This window comes from Mustelus asterias, chromosome 29 (genome assembly GCF_964213995.1).
Source record: "Mustelus asterias chromosome 29, sMusAst1.hap1.1, whole genome shotgun sequence".
NCBI lineage: Eukaryota > Metazoa > Chordata > Chondrichthyes > Carcharhiniformes > Triakidae > Mustelus > Mustelus asterias.
In genome coordinates, this window is record NC_135829.1 from 6,137,405 (window position 1) to 6,157,409 (window position 20,005).

The 20,005-nt window shown below is 45.8% G+C and overlaps 2 protein-coding genes and 1 long non-coding RNA gene across 3 annotated transcripts in view; 2 read left to right on the plus strand and 1 right to left on the minus strand.

Annotated features, from left to right (window-relative positions):
- hmg20a (high mobility group 20A) overlaps positions 1-12,166 on the plus strand; it is a 164,056-nt gene extending 151,890 nt beyond the window's left edge. The window contains exon 11 of the transcript XR_013495671.1: positions 11,847-12,166. The gene's annotated coding sequence lies outside the window, so the exon portion shown is untranslated. The remainder of the gene's footprint in view (positions 1-11,846) is intronic.
- LOC144480502 (uncharacterized) lies at positions 6,628-18,525 on the minus strand. Its single transcript, XR_013495676.1, has 3 exons — positions 18,440-18,525; positions 12,487-12,773; positions 6,628-7,059 (listed from the first exon to the last, which is right to left on the minus strand). It is a non-coding gene; the product is annotated as an uncharacterized LOC144480502 (long non-coding RNA).
- The window catches only part of LOC144480495 (tetraspanin-3-like), a 63,692-nt gene continuing 61,866 nt past the window's right edge, over positions 18,180-20,005 (plus strand). The window contains exon 1 of the mRNA XM_078199994.1: positions 18,180-18,412. Within this exon, the coding sequence (XP_078056120.1) occupies positions 18,350-18,412 (63 nt within the window). The 5' untranslated portion in view covers positions 18,180-18,349. The remainder of the gene's footprint in view (positions 18,413-20,005) is intronic.

Genomic DNA, 20,005 nt, shown 5'->3' on the forward strand with positions numbered 1-20,005 from the left:
GAAAAAAGGTCTGGCAAACGATAGCCAGTGGGAAATGAAAGGGAGATTTTATCCTTGCCCACTCAGTGAAAAAAAATGGTATAGGACCCTGAAAGGACAGACAGAACCTCAATTTAACATGACACCTCCTCAGCCTGGGAACATCATCCTGATAAAGTGGGGCTTGATCTCACAATCTTCTGAGACGAGAGTGAGAACCACTGAACCACAGCTAATAAATGACGCACAGATCTTTAATCTCAGTCGTTAAGTGGAGTAGTTTAGAGGAGATGGTGGCATAATGGCCATATCACTGCACTAGTAATCCAGAGGCCCAGGTTAATCCTCTGGGGACACAGATTCAAATCCCACCAAGGCAGCTCATGGAATTTAAATTCAATTCATAAATTTGGAATATAAAACTAATCTGGCGGCCATGACAATTATTATCAATTGTCATAAAAACATATCTGGTTCACTAATACTCCTCATATCCCATGGGAAAATAAAGGAAAAAAATTATTCACTTCCTAGATTGAGTTGAACTGGGGCCACAACAAAGATTCCACACCAGTGAGTTTGTGAAAGAATTTTTTTTTATTCATTCGTGGGACATGGGTGTCACTGGCTGGCCAGCATTTATTGCCCATCCCTAGTTGCCCGAGAGCAGTTGAGAATCAACCACATTGCTGTGGCTCTGGAGTCACATGTAGGCCAGACCAGGTAAGGACGGCAGATTTCCTTCCCTAAAGGGACATTAGTGAACCAATTGGGTTTTTCCGACAATCGACAATAGTTTCATGGTCATCAGTAGACTCTTAATTCCAGATGTTTTGTATTGAGTTCAAATTCCACCAGCTGCCGTGGCGGGATTCGAACCCGGGTCCCCAGAACATTAGCAGAGAATCCTACAATGCAGAAGGAGGCAATTCAGCCCATCGAGTCTTCCCTAACCACAATCCCATCCAGGCCCTAACCCCATGCATTTACCCTAGCTAGTCCCTCCTGACACTAAGGGGCAATTTAGCGTGGCCAATGCACCTCACCCGCACATCTTTGGACTGTGGGAGGAAACCAGAGCACCCGGAGGAAACCCCCGCAGACACGGCGAGAATGTGCAAACTCCAGACAGTGACCCAAGCCGGGAATCGAACCTGGGTCCCTGGCGCCGTGAGGCAGCAGTGCTAACCACTGTGCCACCCTGCTGCTCCTTCTTCTTCCAACGGCATTCTCATCCCTATTCCATGCCTCCTATGCCCCCACCCCACAGGCCACCCCAAATCATTTCCCCTTCTTCCCAGTTCCATCCATCAGATTCTGCCCTGTTTGATCCTGAATTATAAAAATTGTTTTGGCAAATAAAGAATGAAAAAATACAGCATCTTTCAGGGCCAAAGGACATTTATTTTACTGTTACATCATGTTCTGGTTCGACTTTGCTGTTCTCCCTATCTCTTCCATTGTGGTCCAGTCTTCATTAGAATTGAGACTCCCATGGTCTTATGAGGGCCCCTTGTGGGGACCTAAGGAAGTACCGCAGCAATTTGCCTTGAGCTTCATGGGTTGATTGTATCACAGCTCTACCTCGTGTTGCTATCCCTCCTGGATTGTTCTGGAATTAAAGATTAATCTCTCCAGAACACTGCTGCCAGCAATGTTGGGAGAAAAGTCATGCAGGCATTTAAAAGCAAAGCTGCATTTAAAAATTTTCCCTTAAACACTTCTGTTTATTAGTTCCAAATGCACCTGGAATGGAAGGAAGACTCTCTGACAATCATGATTCATCCAAAGTCAGTCCACTCTGAGATCGCCATAGCAAGACATATCACCACAAGGATGGATGTGTCATACAGCCAATGGCGGGAGGGAAGTTTGGGGGTAGTTTGGGGGCCATGTGAAAACACCTAGGATTGGGAAGTTTGCTGACGACACCACCGTAGTGGGTTGGATCTCAAACAATGATGAGACAGAGTACAGGAATGAGATAGAGAATCTGGTGAACTGGAGCGGCGACAATAATCTCTCCCTCAATGTCAACAAAACGAAGGAGATTGTCATCGACTTCAGGAAGTGTAAAGGAGAACATGCCCCTGTCTACATCAACGGGAATGAAGTAGAAAGGGTCGAGAGCTTCAGGTTTTTAGGTGTCCAGATCTCCAACAACCTGTCCTGGTCCCCCCGTGCTGACACTATAGTTAAGAAAGCCACCAATGCCTCTGCTTTCTCAGAAGACTAAGGAAATTTGGCATGTCCGCTACGACTCTCACCAACTTTTACAGATGCACCATAGAAAGCATTCTTTCCGGTTGCATCACAGCGTGATATGGCTCCTGCTCTGCCCAAGACCACAAGAAACTACAAAAGGTTGTGAATGTAGCCCAATCCATCACACAAACCAGCCTTCCATCCATTGACTCTATCTGCACTTCCTGCTGCCTTGGCAAAGCAGCCAGCATAATTAAGGACCCCATATACCCCGGACATTCTCTCTTCCACCTTCTTCCGTCAGGAAAAAGATACAAAAGTCTGAGGTCACGTACCAATCGACTCAAGAACAAATTTCCTTAATCTTCTGAGAAAGTAGAGGCATTGGTGGCTTTCTTAACTATAGTGTCGGCATGGGGGGACCAGGACAGGTTGTTGGTGATCTGGACACCTAAAAACCTGAAGCTCTCAGCCCTTTCTACTTCTTCCCTGCTGCTATCAGACTTTTGAATGGACTTACCTCGCACTAAGTTGATCTTTCTCTACCCCCTAGCTATGTCTGTAACACTACATTGTGCAATCTCTCGTTTCCTTCTCTATGAATGGTATGCTTTGTCTGTAAAGCGTGCAAGAAACAATACTTTTCACTGCATGTGAATACATGTGACAATAATAAATCAAATCAAATCAAACGTTAACTCAACCAGGTGTAATCCTCGACTTCAATTTTAGTTTCCTCTGCTTTTCTCACCTTACATTGTTGTCTTTGTGTGGTTCTGGTGCAGACAGATGTAGGCAAGGGCCTCTGGTACAATAGCCTGTTCTATTGAAGGAAATGCTGCAGCCAATTAGTTCACAGCAAAGTGGTTAGCACCGCTGCCTCACAGGGCCAGGGACCCGGGTTCGATTCCTGGCTTGGGTCACCGTCTGTGTGGAGTTTGCACATTCTCCCCGTGTCTGCGTGGGTTTCCTCCGGGTGCTCCGGTTTCCTCCCAGAGTTTGAAAGACGTGCTGTTTAGGTACATTGACCCGAACAGGTGTCGGAATGTGGCAACTAGGGGAATTTCACAGTAACTTCATTGCAGTGTTAATGTAAGCCTTACTTGTGACTAATAAATAAACTTTAAATCCCCTGTACAGCTCTCCTATTTTTATATTCCCTTGCAATAAAGGCCAGATTGGTTCACAGTAAGCTGCCACAAACAGCAATAAGGTAATGACCAGATATCATCATAGAATCCCTACAGAGCAGAAGGAGGCCATTTGGCCATTGAGTTCACACTGACTCTCCAACAAAGCATCTTATTCCCCTCCCCCATATCCCCATAATTCCAAGTATTTACCCTGCTAATCCCCTTAACCTGCACATCTTGGGACACTAAGGGGAAATTTAGCATGGCCAATCCACCTAACCTGCACTCTTTTGAGTGTGGGAGGAAACCGGAACATCCGGAGGAATCCCACGCAGACAAGGGGAGAACATGCAAACTTCACACAGTCATCCAAGGCCAGAATTGAACCCAGGTCCCTGGCGCAGTGAGGTAGCAGTGCTAATCACTGTGCCACCATGCCGTATTCCTTAGTGATGTGGGTTAAGTGATAAATTTTGGCCAAGGTCCTTTACTGCCATTCTTCAAATAGTGTCATGGAATCTTCTGTGTCCAACTGACAAGAGCCTCAACTTAATGTCTCATCCGAAAGGCAGCACTTCCGACAGTGTAGCACTTCCCCAGCATTGCATAGATAGATAGATACCCTACAGTGCAGAAAGAGGCCATTTGGCCCATCGAATCTGCACCGACCACAATCCCACCCAGGCCCTACCCCCATATCCCTACATATTTACCCACTAATCCCTCTAACTTAGACATCTCAGGACACTGCAATTTTAGCATGGCCAATCAACCTAACCCGCACACCTTTGGACTGTGGGAGGAAACCGGAGCACCTGGAGGAAACTCACGCAGACACGAGGAGAATGTGCAAACTCCACACAGACAGTGACCCAAGCCGGGAATCGAACCCAGGTTCCTGGAGCTGTGAAGCAGCAGTGCTAACCACTGTGCTACCGTGCCGCCCGCAACCCCATGAATTTACCCTAATTAGTCCCCCTGACGCTAAGGGGCAATTTAACATGGCCAATCCACCTAACCTGCACACCTTTGGAGTGGGGGAGGAAACCGGAGCACCCGGAGGAGACCCGTGCAGACACGGGGAGAATGTGCAAACTCCACACAGACAGTGACCCAAGCTGGAATTGAACCCGAGTCCTTGGCACTGTGAGGCAGCAGTGCTAACCACTGTGCCACCCATCTGAATGCAATTGGACATAGAGCTTTCTAACATGGAAACAGACCCTTCGGCCCAACTTGTCCATGCCGCCCCTTTTTTTTAAAGCCCTAAGCTAGTCTTGATATGTCGTAATATCAACAAACTGATACTGTTGGGTGTAGAACCTACTGTCTAGCACAATGAAAATTGCGGTGAGGTCTTATCCTGTATTATATGCTCAAAGCTCTGATAGGAGTAGAGACCACATCAACATTTAAGAATAAGTTAGGTCTGTTGAAGGAAAGGGGAATAAAGGGATTTGCAGAACTCGATGGTTCAGAGGGATCTGGGTGTCCTGGTATATGAATCACAAAAGGTTAGTATGCAGAGACAGCAAGTGATTAGAAAGGAAAATGGAATGTTGGCCTTTATTGCAAGGGAATATAAAAATAGGAGAGCTGTACAGGGGATTTGTGAGACCACATCTGGTGTAGTGTGTATAGTTCTGGTCTCCTTATTTGAAAATAAATATAATTGCGTTAGAAGCAGTCCAGAGAAGGTTCATTTGACTCATTCCTAGGATGCCTTATGAAGAAAGGTTGAAAAGATTGAGCCTATATCCATTGGATGTTAGAAGAATGAGAAGTGACCTGATTGGAATATATAATATCCTGAGGGGATTTGATAGGGTGGATACCAAGAGGACGTGGGAGAGATTGGAACCATGCTGCACCGTTTAAGAATGAGAAATCTAGCATCTAAGGCAGAGAGGGGGAGAATCTTTCTCTCTCAGAGGGTCATTAGAGTGTAGAATTCTCTTCCCCAGAAAGCAGTGGAGGCTGGGTCATTAAACTTATTCAAGGCAAAGTTAGGTTTTTGATAGTCAAGAGTTATGGAGGACAGACGGCAAAGTGGAGATGAGATCACGACCAAATCAGCCACGATCTTATTGAATGGCAGACGAGGCTCGAAGGGCTGAATGGCCTACTCCTGTTCCTAAAACCTATGTTCCTCTGAAGGGAACAGGGCAGTCATGGAGTATTAAGATGTGGTGCTGCTGATATGGAGGATAAACAGTCCAACAGCTTGTTCACTTGTTGTAATTTCTGTTTTGGGAGATGGACCTTCGTACACCCTATCTGGCACCACTGGTACGCTATTCAGGATCCCACATTTATCCTGCTGGATCAGGTGCCTCAGGCTGACAGATTCACATTTTTGTGCGTCATGGTAGCTTGGTTCCTTTAAGGGTTGGGCCATTAACCTTTTGGGTACTGTTGGCAAAGTTAAAATTGTATTCCTATTGTGCCCCCACCTCATTCCTCTCCGAATAAACAATGGGGATCTGTACGTACTTGGCTGAAACTTGCTGATTTCAACTCTCTTGACCACAAAAGGGAATAAAAGGGCTTTTCTTGGAAGCAGTCACTGCCTCATTGTGACAGGCTGCCAGTGATCAAAGCCTTGGCTCCTCTTCCTTGTGGATTTCTCCTTCCTGTGTCGGTGATAGCTGCTTCACACATTTCCTCCTCACGCTGCTGTCACATCTCGGGTCACAATGTTAGGAACCATGAGAATGCTTTCTTGTAGGTGTTTTTTTTTTAAATTCACGCATTTTGCTTTTTGATGAGACAGTTTTGAAACAGCTGGAATTCCCTGCACACTGGAATCAGGACAGGTTTGAAGAGTGCAGAAAAAAAATGAAGAATGTTGGATGGCACAGTGGTTAGCACTGCTGTCTCACAGCGCCAGGGACCCGGGGTTCAATTCTGGCCTCGGGTCACTGTCTGCGTGGCATTTGCACATTCTCCCCATGTTTGTATGGGTTTCCTCCCACACTCCAAAGATGTGCAGGTTAAAATAAAGTGTATTTTATTAGTCTCAAGTAGGCTTACTTTAAACACTGCAATGAAGTTACTGCGAAATTCCTCGATTCACCACACTCTGGCTCCTGCCAATGCACCTAACCAGCACGTCTTTCAGACTGGGTGACTGGCCATGCTAAATTGCCCTTTAGTATCAGGGGGATTAGCAGGGAAAATAGGTGGGGTTAAGGGGATAGGCCTGGGTGAGGCTGTTGTCGGTTCAGGCTTGGTGGGCTGAATGGGCTCCTTCTGCACTGTAGGGGTTCTATGATTTGATGAATTACATCACAACAGAATAGAAGATAATGGGGTTTAATTTCTGGTAGCACACTGTCAACCAAATTTATTTGATTTGATTTATCATTGTCACATGTATTAGCATACAGTGAAAAATGTTATTTCTTGCGTGCAATACAGATAGAGTATACCGTTCATAGAGAAGGAAAGGAGAGAGTGCAGAATGTAGTGTTACAGTCATAGCTAGGGCGTAGAGAAAGATCAACTTAATGCAAGGTAGGTAAAGTCTGACAGCAGCAGAGAAGGAGTTGTTCTTGAGTCGGTTGATACGTGACCTCAGACTTTTGTATCTTTTTCCAGACGGAAGAAGGTGGAAGAGAGAATGTCCGGGGTGCGTGGGGTCCTTGATTATGCTGGCTGCTTTTCCGAGGCAGTGGGAAGTGTAGACAGAGTCAATGGATGGGAGGCTGGTTTGCGTGACGGATTGGGCTACAGTCACAACCTTAAATGGATTTAAATGGATTAATAACTGCATAAAAAACATTGCATAAACTTTACACTTCTGCTCTAAGTTTGCTATAATCTTTCCCATAGTTTTGTACACCGATTAACAAAGTGTAGTTCAAAAACATGACCAGCAGAGTGCGCTGATAATGAAGCAAAAAAATACAGCCGGGTATAAACCTAGCAGAGATTGCTTACAGTAAATTGGATAACATGTTAGTTTCTAATAACAGAGGAATAGACCACATACCGTATAATACCTTAATCTTCTAGCACGGAGGCATAATAATTTGCATTGCTGCCTCACGGCGCCAGGGATCTGGGTTCAATTCAGGCCTCGGGTCACTGTCTATGTAGAGTCTGCACGTTCTCCCCGTGTCTGCGTGAGTTTCCTCCGGGTGCTCCGGTTTCCTCCCACAGCCCGAAAGACATGTAAGTTAGGCGCATTGGCACATTATTCTCCCTCAGTGTACCCGAACAGGCGCCGGAGTGTGGCGACTAGGGGATTTTCACAGTAACTTCATCGCAATGTTAATGTAAGCCTACTTGTGACACTAATAAATAAACTTAAACTTTTTACTTGGTCTGCTCTTTAAATGGTCAAAGTCTAATTCCTGTAAAGAAATACAACTTTGAAGACAGTTAAGGGAAGTTTTCAGTTTGAAATGCACCTGTAAATTTCAGAGTCCTGATTTGATTTGTTTTAGCTCTTGTCTCTAAGCCTGTTTTGTGTCACAGTGAAATGTTACAAGTCCAGCTGGTGAAGGGCGATGCAGGAGCCAATGTTTACTCAGTCTTATATTTATTCACGGAGTTTAACATTACAAGCATATACCTCCCAACCCAACCACACACAGTTTCAGTGTCTCTTCTTATATGCTCGAGTAAATACCAAGTAGAATCATAGAATCCGACAGTGCAGAAGGAAGCCATTCAGCCCATTGAGTCTGCACCGACCTTTCCCCATAACCCTATGAATTTACCCTAGCTAGTCCCCCTGATACTAAGGGGCAATTTAGTATGATCAATCCACCTAACCCGCACATCTTTGGAGTGCGGGAGGAAACCGGAGCACCCAGAGGAAACCCACGCAGACACGGGGAGAATGTGCAAACTCCACACAGACAGTGACCCAAGCCAGGAATTGAACCCAGGTCCCTAGCACTGTAAGGCAGCAGTGCGAACCACTGTGCCACCGTGCCGCCCATCTGAATGCAATTGGACATAGAGTCATAGAAGTTTCCAAAAAGGAAACAGGCCCTTCAGCCCAACTTGTCCATGCCGCCCCTTTTTTTAAAGCCCTAAGCTAGTCTTGATATGTCGTAATATCAACAAACCGATACTGTTGGGTGTAGAATTTACAGTGTAGCACATGAAAATTTGGACAAAATTGAAGGATATGTCATGGAATCATTCTTTTTATTCATTTGTGGGACATGGGCGTCGCTGGCTGGCCAGCATTTATTGCCCATCCCTAGTTACCAAGAGCAGTTGAGAGTCAACCATATTACTGTGACTCTGGAGCCACATGTAGGCCAGACCGGGTAAGGATGGCAGATTTCCTTCCCTAAAGGGACATGAGTGAACCGAATGGGTTTTTTACAACAATCGACAATGGTTTCACGGTCATCAGTAGATTCTTAATTCCAGATATTTTTTATTGAATTCGAATTTCACCATCTGCCGTGACGGGATTCGAACCAGGGTCCCCCAGAACGTTAACTGACTTTCTGGATTAGGCCATCGCCTCGCCCTAGAACACACAGCACAAGAAGCCATTTGACCTATTGTGCCTGTACCAGTTGAAAGAGCTATGAAAATACTTTCACTATAAAACACATAAAATGACTGACTTGGAGATTGGATTACACAGTCAAATGGCAATGATATCAAACTTTGGAAGTGTGATAAACAGTGAGGGTGAGACCCATCGACTGCAACAGGACTGAGACAGGTTTCGATGGGGTAGATAGAGAAAAGCTATTTCCATCACCGTGTGTGTGAAAAAATTGCCCCTCTGGACACTTTTGTATCTTTCCCCTCTTACCTTAAACCTATGCCCTCTAGTTTTAGACTCCTCTCCCTTTGGGAAAAGATAATGACTATCTATCTGATCTATGCCCCTCATTATTTTATAGACCTCTATAAGATCACCCCTCAGCCTCCTACGCTCCAGAGAAAAAAGTCCCAGTCTATCCAGCCTCTCTTTATAACTCAATCCCTCAAGTCCTGGTAGCATCCTAGTAAATCCTTTCTGCACTCTTTCTAGTTTAATAATATCTTTTCTATAATAGGGTGACCAGAATTGCACACAGTATTCCGAGTGTGGCCTTACCAATGTCTTGTACAACTTCAATAAGACATTCCAACTCCTGTATTCAATGTTCTGACCGATGAAACCAAGCATGCCGAATGCCTTCTTCACCACTCTGTCCACCTGTGACTCCATTTTCAAGCAGCTATGAACATGTACCCCTAGATCTCTTTGTTCTGGTATGCATAGGCACAATAGGGGTAGGCACAGTAAGAAGACTTCTTACTTTGTGTCTGCGCTATCCCTGTAGCCCTGCAAGTTTATTTCCCCCAAGTACCCATCTAATCTTTGGAAATGTTTGCTCCTGATTACTTAGTGCAGCCTCAGCTAAAAATCTTCAGAAACCTCAGCTGGGACCTCACGTTTCCTCCAAATGCAGCACTCCTTCAGCCTCGGCTCATGTGCTTGAAGCCACAACCTTCAGACTCAGAGATGAGAGTGCTACAACCCTAGCCACAGCTGACTAGCACAGTTGACTGATTTCCTTCATAGAATCATAGAAACCCTACAGTGCAGAAGGAGGCCATTCGGCCCATCGAGTCTGCACCGACCACAATCCCACCCAGGCCCTACCCCCATATCCCTACATATTTACCCGCTAATCCCTCTAACTTACACATCTCAGGGCACTAAGTGGCAATTTTAGCGTGGCCAATCAACCTAACCCGCACATCTTTGGACTGTGGGAGGAAACCGGAGCACCCGGAGGAAACCCACGCAGACACGAGGAGAATGTGCAGACTCCACACAGACAGTGACCCAAGACGGGAATCGAACCCAGGTCCCTGGAGCTGTGAAGCAGCAGTGCTAACCACTGTGCTACCGTGCCGCCCCAACGTAGATGTAGATCTTGTCTTTTGTTTAATGTCCTAATTTTATTATTTGCCTTGTTAGCCATTAAGTTTAGTTGGGAGGCCCAGATGACAGCTGAAAAGTTCCTTTGGGGTCCAATCTCGTGACTGCTCGTTTGTTTACATATGGCTTCATACATCCTGAATAGTTTCGAACTGGCGGTTTCTCTACCTGTGTCCTACATTTTTGATTGTTTCTCTGTGTCCCTCAATTTCCAAATCGTCGCGATCAGATATTTGCCAAACGTGCAGGTGCTCAAAGTATGACAAGGGAAATGTAACCTGACAAACATTTATAGAGGAACTGATCCCTTGCGGCACTGCACATGAGTCAAGAGGGTAGGCTGTTTTATAACTACGAGGATGTTATCAATAAAATGCAGTGGGCAAAGTTTAACAGGAAGTTAGTGTGACTCTTACAGAAATTGTGTGCTGTGCATATGTTCCAGCTAGACAGACACATAGGCAATATTGTTTTGAGTAATTGTTTCTGTAATTAGAATTTTATTGTACCTCGAAACAACCTGGTCCAAAGCATATAGCCAAATAAGAAAGACATTCAAATATAATTGCAGGGAATATGATATATTTACTGTCAGCACATACAGACTGGGAGTTCAAATACATTATAGACCCACTATGATATGAATCCGTCACTTGTTCCAGCAAAATAAATGTGCGATCGCCTGTGTTGTGGTCTGAAGAATTGGATCATTAAAGGTGGCAGGTCAAGTGGATAAAGCTATTCTAAAAGCATATGGGATCCGAGGTTTCATAGTGACGTAGGCCGTGATTTTACCGATTCCGGGGCGGGTGAGGCTCGCAGAACGGCATTCTGCATTGGCCCCGGGCACGAACTTACGAGCCCTCGGGTGGGCATGCCGGTATAATTCTGGCCGTGGAATACAAGAGTACAATATCTCCATCCTCATAGACATATTCTCCCCTCTCCTGCTCGGTATGGTCCTGTCCCACAGGGGGCGCCTCATCCTCTGACATATTGTTCATGAGTCCATTTCTTGTGTGCAAGTTGAGACAGCAAGGGGCGGGGGGGATTTCACAGCCTCGCTCGTTTGGAAACCATAAAATCCCACCCAGGGTCAACGGGCCATCCTGTGCTCCGCCCCTCGCCCACTCCGATTCCCGTGGCGGCCGGGCTGGTAAAATTTCGGCCCAAGTGTCTGGAGGCTAGTCAACTATGGAGAGCATCACAGCCAATCCTGTCCTCTTTGCGCCCAAGGTGAACTTTCCGAAAGGGAAGTTGGTCAGTAGAATCCTTACTGATAATTTTTTGACTGGAATACTGAGGCCAATTTTAGCTGCATAGCTAGAGAAAGTAATTCTGTTATGTACCAGGAATTGAACCTGAGGGCTTTCAGGGCCGCATGGTTTGGTGCACAGAATCATAGAATCTACAGTGCAGAAGGAGTCCATTCGGTCCATCAATCCCATCCAGGTCCTATCCCCGTAACCCCACACATTTACCCTCCAATCTCCCTGACACTAAAGGAGCAATTTATCATGGCTAATCAACCTAACCCGCACATCTTTGGACTTAAATACTTAAATGCACTTAAATACTTTCTCAACATCAAAATCTCTCTCTCTTTCTTTCTTCAGGCTCCCTGCCCTGGAAGGGTATTGGCAACCATGGACTTCTGCGTGGCTCCATGGTTATGTTTGCAGTGGTTTGCCATTGCTTCCGCACTATGGCTGACCAGGAGACTCCCCTGCGCTTACCGCTTGTCATAGGCATATCGGAAGAATTTCCACGCTGGGAATCAACCTGTTTGGCCACGTTATGAACATACTTCCCATGGCCATCAAATGCTGAGGCGGGACCTGAATCTGGAGCTTCTAGCTCAGTGGTGCCACCCACTACATCACAAGACCTCCCTCAACATCAAAATACATGGTCTTATCTCCCATTTTCCATTAGTACCAACAAGCCTAGTGACAATGGTTTTTCATAATGATTTCATAATGTGGGGGTAGGGCCTGGGTGGGATTGTGGTCGGTGCAGACTCGATGGGCCGAATGGCCTCCTTCTGCACTGTAGGGTTTCTATGATTTCTATGATTCCCTTGAGCTTCAATTTGACATACTTTTTCTGTGAGATGATGCGATTCCAGGAAGCAGTAGAAGAAACAGGCAACCCAAACTCAGTGTGACACTCTGCCCCTCTATCTTTTCTTCCCTGCTATCAGTCCCACCAATCCTGGCAACAACAATTCCCAATGGTCAAAGGAATAGAACCTACCTGATGCAACTGTTGGCTCCTTGGCACTGGTTTAAAAGAAAGAGCTTGTATTTCTTTAGTATGTTATTGCAAACTTGTTATTGGACACTCTGAAAGCAATTACTTTTGAAGTGCAGCTCTGTTGAACTGTTGTTCTGTAGAACGCGCCAACGAAGTCATGCTCAGCAAGATCCCACACATATCAAATGAATGAATGCTGGTTGAAGGAGCAAGTGGGTCAGAATGCTGGACAAACTTCCTATTCCGTCTCCCAGTGGAGCAGGCAGATGCGGCTTCAGTTTAAGATCCTGTCGGATAGAACATTTGATTTTTAAACATGTGAAGGGAAATGATGGTGTAGTGGTGATATCACTGGATTTATTATCTAGAGGTCAAGTTATTCCCCCCGTCTCCCCACGTGGGTTTCCTTCAGGTGCTTCTCCAGGCGGCACGGTGGCACAGTGGTTAGCACTGCTGCCTCACAGCACCAGGGACCCGGGTTCAATTCCCAGCTTGGGTCACTGTCTGTGTGGAGTCTGCACGTTCTCCCTGTGTCTGTATGGGCTTCCTCCGGGTGCTCCGGTTTCCTCCCACACTCCAAAGATATGCGGGTTAGGTGGATTGGCCATGCTAAATTGCTCCGTAGTGTCAGGGGGACTAGCTAGGGTAAATGCATGGGATTATGGGGATAGTGCCTGGGTGGGATTGTGGTCGGTGCAGACTCGATGGGCCGAATGGCCTCCATCTGCACTGTAGCATTCTATGTTCCAGTTTCCTCCCACAGTCCAAAGATGTGTGGGTTAGGTTGATTGGCCATGATAAATTGCCTCTTAGTGTCAGGGGGACCAGCAGGGTAAATACGTGAGGTTACAGGGATAGAGCTAGGGTGGGATTGATGTCGGTGCTGGCTCGATGGCCGAATGGCCTCCTTCTGCATTGTAGGGATTCTATAATACTCTGGTAACCTGAGCTCAAATCCCACCACGGCAGCTGCTGGAGTTTAACTTCAATTAATAAAATGTGGAATTGAAAGCTGGCCTCAGTAATGGTGATCATGAAACTATTATGGATTGTTCTAAAAGCCCCATCTGCTTCACTAACGTCCTTTAGGGAAGGAAATCTGCATCCTTACCTGGTCTGGTCTACATATGACTCCAGACCCACAGCAATGTAGTTGACTCTTAACTGCCCTTTGAAATGGTCGAGCGAGACACTCAGTTTAAGGGCAATTAGGAATGGGCAACAAACCCTGGCCTTGTCATTGACGAAGGAGCAGCGCTCCGAAAGCTTATGGTATTTGCTACCAAATAAACCTGTTGGACTTTAACCTGGTGTTGTTAAAACTCTTACTGTGTTCACCCCAGTCCAACGCCGGCATCTCCACATCTTGTAATTGACGCCCACATCTCATGAAAGCATAAACTCCCTTGGTGTTTAGCCAATATATGTGTGTTCAGATCTGTAGTGGGATTTGAAACTTCAACCTCTGATCTAGAGGTGGGATTGCTACTTATTGAGGCTAGCTGCCATGAGTAAGTTTAATTATTGTCCTGTAAATCGTGCATACGCACAAGCCTCATTTGCAGAATTGATCCTCTGCTTATTACAGAAAGCAAGAAAGCAATCAGTATATTCTTTTGGTCTCAGAAATACTGATTATCTGAGGGTCAACTGCATTACATTAATCTAAACTCATCTTTAAAATTAGAACATAGGCAATTTGTTGAGCATGAGTCTGGAAGTCGAAACCAAACTGACATAGCTGAGGACCTGCACCATTCAATCACACTGATGGTCCGAGGCTGATTACAAATGGAATTTGACTTTAAACCCTGGCCAGGCAACACAGGACAGGAACTCAGCAAAAAATTAGGGTTGCCAACTCTCCTGGGTTGGGCTGGAGGCTCCAGGACGCTGCTGTGTGTAATCCTGAGGATATTGTACTTTTTTGCCATTTTCTTTGAGTATTTCTCTTTACCAAATATATCCTACAGTGCAGATGGAGGCCATTCGGCCCATCGAGTCTGCACTGACCACAATCCCACCCAGGCACTATCCCCATAATCTCAGATATAAAAATATTGAAAACGGGAAAATAAAGGCTCTTTGGTTGACAGTCAAGCAGTGTTCAATAGGGTGATGAGTTCGTTTGCTTTCCAATGGTACAAGAAGGCAGGGTGGCACAGCGGTTAGCACTGCTGCCTCACAGCGCCAGGGATCCGGGTTCAATTTCCAGAACGGATGACTGCCTGTGTGGAGTCTGCACGTTCTCCCCGTGTCTGCATGGGTTTCCTCCGGGTGCTCCGGTTTCTTCCCACATTCTGAAAGACGTGCTGGTTAGGGTGCATTGACCCGAGCAGACGCCGGAGTGTGGCGACTAGGGGAATTTCGCAGTAACTTCATTGCAGTGTTAATGTAAGCCTTACTTGTGACTAATAAATAAACTTTACATCACAAGACTGACTAATGGCTACAGCGTGGGGGCAAGTCATGTTAATGAAACCTCCAGAAGTACATTTAATCATGAAAATTAAAAGCAATATACTGTGGGCGCAGGAGATCGGAAATAAAAGCAAGCGCTGGAAAATCTCAGCAGGTCTGGCAACATCTGTGGAGTCAGAAACCGGGCCAATGTTTCGAGTCAGTATGATTCCTTTTCAGAGCTGCTGTGCAGAAGGATGTGGAAAAGATTGAAAGGGTGCAGAGGAGATTTACAAGGATGTTGCCTGGATTGAGTGGCATGCCTTATGAGGATGGGCTGAGGGAGCTCGGTCTTTTCTCCTTGGAGAGACGTAGGATGAGAGGAGACCTAATAGAGGTGTATAAGATGTTGAGAGGGGTGGACTCTCAGAGGCTTTTTCCCAGGGTGGAAATGGCTGCTACGAGAGGACACAGGTTTAAGGTGCTGGGGGGTAGGTACAGGGGAAATGTTAGGGGGAAGTTTTTCACACAGAGGGTGGTGGGCGAGTGGAATCGGCTGCCGTCAGTGGTGGTGGAGGCAAACTCAATAGGGTCTTTTAAGAGACTCCTAGATGAGTACATGGGACTTAATAGGATGGAGGGTTATAGGTAGGCCTAGAAGGTAGGGATATGTTCGGCACAACTTGTGGGGCCGAAGGGCCTGTTTGTGCTGTAGTTTTTCTATGTTCTGTTTCTAAGATGTATGTAAAAAGCAAAATACTGGATGCTGGAAATCTGAAATAAAAACAGAAAATGCTGGAGAAACTCAGTCCGAAAGCATCTGTGGGAGAGAAATAGAGTTAACAAAGTGAGTCTGCACGACTCTTCTTCAGAACTAAGTTTAAGTTCATTTGATAGTCTCACAAGTAGGCTTACATTAACACTGCAATGGAATTACTGTGAAAATCCCCTAGTCGCTACACTCCGGCACCTGTTCAGGTACAGTGAGGGAGAATTTAGCATGGCCAATCCATCTAACTAGCACGTCTTTCGGACTGTGGGAGGAAACTGGAGCCTCTGGAGGAAACCCACACAGACACGGGGAGAACAAGCAGACTCCGCACAGATAGTGACCCAAGCCAGGAATTGAACACAGGTGTGAGGCAGCAGTGCTAACCACTGTGCCACCGTGCTGCCCTAAAGAGAGAGAGAAATGGCGCTGAATCATAGAATCCTTACAGTGCAGAAGAGGCCACTTGGCCCATTGAGTCTGAACTGACTCTCTGACAGGGTATCTTATTCCCGCCCTTTTTCCCACCCTATCCCCATAACCCACACATTTACAACTTACACATCTTGGACACTAAGGGACAATTTAGCATGGCCAATCCACCTAACCTTCACATCTTTGGACTGTGGGAGGAAACCGGAGCACCCAGAGGAAACTCATAGAGTCATAGAAATCATAGAAACCCTACAGTGCAGAAGGAGGCCATTCGGCCCATCGAGTCTGCACCGACCACAATCCCACCCAGGCCCTACCCCCACACATTTACCCGCTAATCCCTCTAACCTACACATCCCAGGACTCTAAGGGGCAATTTTTAACCTGGCCAATCAACCTAACCCGCACATCTTTGCACTGTGGGAGGAAACCGGAGCACCCGGAGGAAACCCACGTAGACACGAGGAGAATGTGCAAACTCCACACAGACAGTGACCCGAGCCGGGAATCGAACCCAGGACCCTGGAGCTGTGAAGCAGCAGTGCTAACCACTGTGCTGCCTTTTTAAACTGTATAAGAGGGGGTAGGGTAGATGGAGCAAAATAGAAGGTCAGGGATAGGAGTGAGCTAGGAGAGATAGTTCAGAATGATGAGGGAGAATCTCATTGAAACTTGCAGAATACTGAAAGGCCTGGATAGAGTGGACGCGGGAAAGATGTTTCTATTAGTTGGAAAGACTAGGATCCGAGGACAGAGCCTCAGCGTAAAGGGATGACCCTTTAAAACCGAGATGAGGAGGAATTTATTCAGCCAGAAGGTGGTGAATCTGTGAAATTTATTGCCACAGGAAGCTGTGGATGTCAGGTCTGAGTATATTTAAGACAAAGATAGGTAGGTTCTTAATTGGTAAGGGGATCAAAGGTTACGGGGAAAAGGCGGGGGAGAATGGGCTTGAGAAACTTATCAGCCACAATTGAATGGCGGAGCAGACTTGATCGGCCGAATGGCCTAATTCTGCTCCTATAGTGGGCAGCATGGTGGCTCAGTGGTTAGCACTGCTGCCTCACAGCGCCAGTGACCTGGATTCGATTCCTGGCTTGGGTCACTGTCTGTGCGGAGTCCAAATGTTCTCCCCGTGTCTGCGTGGGTTCCTTCCAGGTGCTCCGGTTTCCTCCCACAGTCCAAAAGATGTGCTGGCTAGGTGCATTGGCCGTGCTAAATTCTCCCTCAGAGTACCCGAACAGGCACCGGAGTGTAGCGACTAGGGGATTTTCACAGAAACTTCATTGCAGTGTTAATGTAAACCTACTTATGATACTAATAAAAACAATTATCGTCTTATATATGTGTGTGTGTCTGGCTCATTATATGTGGAAATAAACACTGCCTGATCAAATAAAAATGATAGAACATAGAACATTACAGTGCAGTACAGGTCCTTCGGCCCTCGATGTTGCACCGACCAGTGAAACCAATCTAAAGCCCATCTAACCTACACTATTCCAATATCATCCATATGTTTATCCAATGACCATTTAAATGCCCTTAATGTTGACGAGTCCACTACTGCTGCAGGCAGGGCATTCCATGCCCTTACGACTCTCTGAGTGAAGAACCTACCTCTGACATCTGTCCTATACCTATTACCCCTCAATTTAAAGCTATGTCCCCTCGTGCTAGCTATCACCATCCGAGGAAAAAGGCTCTCACTATCCACCCTCTGATCATCTTGTATGCCTCTATTAAGTCACCTCTTAACCTTCTTCTCTCTAACGAAAACAGCCTCAAGTCCCTCAGCCTTTCCTCATAAGACCTTCCCACCGTACCAGGCAACATCCTGGGTAAATCTCCTCTGCACCCTTTCCAATGCAATGAGCAGATGGGAACTCTTAAGTCAACATATCAGGAGAGGAAGGGAAACTGTTAAGAGAGCAAAATAAAGCCAGCAATGCAGCAGAAAAGTTGATGGTAAGTTGGTGCCAACTTTTTGACATGGGAAGGGGGTCACGTGCCAGGCAGCAGGTCCCTGAGGCGGGGCGCATGCGCGCAGCCGCCAATGACTGACGTAATGTTCAGGTGACGTCGTGGGTCACGTGCGGCAACGAGTCACGTGGGCACGCCAGCTGGCTCGCGGGGGCACCGGCTGCCGTCGTCCGCCACTCACTCACTCGTCCGCGGCTCTCGCTGACTGAGGGTGTAATAGGCCGCAAGCCTGCAGCAACAGCAGCAACCGACCGAGCAGACTCGCCTCGGCTCGAGATGGGGCAGTGCGGGATAACGTCGTCCAAGACCGTCCTGGTGTTTTTAAACCTGATATTCTGGGTAAGTAGGTCAACGAAAGAGGCTTACCGCCCCCGGTCGGCGAAGGAAGGATGGCGCCGTCTCCATGGCTGCCGCCGCTCCTGCAACCTAACCTGACAACCGGAAATGGGGGGAAAGGTCGCGAGGGTTTGATTGATGTGGCGCTGGGCGGCCTGATTAGCTGAGAGGGCCGTCGCTGGAGCAACCAGGGGGCGGGACTCGGCCAGTGTTGGGTTAGGTTGCGCTCAAGCTGTTGTATTGCAGCTGTGGCTGGTTGTCAGGGACTGGATCAAAGCAAGGATACATCTGTGGCATCATCAAGTTTTATTCAGTTTTATCTTAAATCTTTTCCAAAGTTTTTTCTTTTGTAGGCTTTTTGTCTCATCTACAAATGTCTTTAAATATTTTCACCTTTTTGTCTCATCTGCAAGTGTCTTTAAATATTTTCACTTCCTTTTTGTCTCATCTGCAAATGTCTTTAGATATTTTCACCTTTTTGTCTCATTTGCAAATGTCTTTAGATATTTTCTCCTTTTTGTCTCATCTGCAAATGTCTTTAGATATTTTCTCCTTTTTGTCTCATCTGCAAATGTCTTTAGATATTTTCACCTTTTTGTCTCATCTGCAAATGTCTTTAAATATTTTCACCTTTTGGACTGGGAAAAAAAACCCCTAATCTTTTTTCTGCCTTTTTAATTTTGTTTTTGAAAACAAACATTTCTAATTTTATTGCGACTGGATTATATTTGTAATGAATTTCTAACAATATAATAGAGCAGGAGAAAAAAAAATGAAAGAAGCGCGTAGTTCATCTTTTTGTTTTAAGGAAAAATTCCTCCCACTGAGTGGATAACCTGCATTCTCTGGAAACATTCCTGCAGCAAAGCTTTTTGGGGGAGAAGGGAGTCTGTGAAAACAGGATGAAAATAACTCTGGCCAGCTCCATTTTAAATGATTCATATGCCAAGTTAGATACAGTTACTGTGTAATTTGGTACAGTGTCCTACTGTATTCAGTGCCTCTCAGAGGCGTTTCAATAATGCAGAGGCTCTTTATTCAGACTTGAGCAAAGATTGTAAAGTGAAATAAAGCGTTACCAACCTGAATATACAACTTATTGCTGCAACTGTTAATGTTAAATTCATAACTTCTAAGCAAATTAGCATGCTACACTATTATTGGAGAAATATTTGAGGTGCATACACCATAATTCTAGGCATGTGTGTCTTTTAGACTGAATTTCATGACTTAATGTTAATTTGATCTTAGTAGCAGTTCTTAGTCTTTTAAGCTGTCTAGTTAACATATGGTGGATTCAGTTTATTTAAATATCGCAGCAGAAATTAGGGCCATTTTTCCTAGAATTTAAAAGGTTACGGCTAGTTTGGTCTAAGTTTCCAAGTTTTTAAGGGAATGCTGATCACTTTTCTGGCTGCCATGGAATCTAGCACTCAAGGGCACAGTCTAAAAATTAGAGCAGGCTTTTCAGGGGTGAAGTTGTGAAACACTACTACATACAAATTTGCATTTCTGTAAATGGCAGTTGTTGCCAGGTCAGTTGTTTAGTTTCAAACCTAAGATTGAATGATTTTGTTTATCAAAGGTATTAAGGGA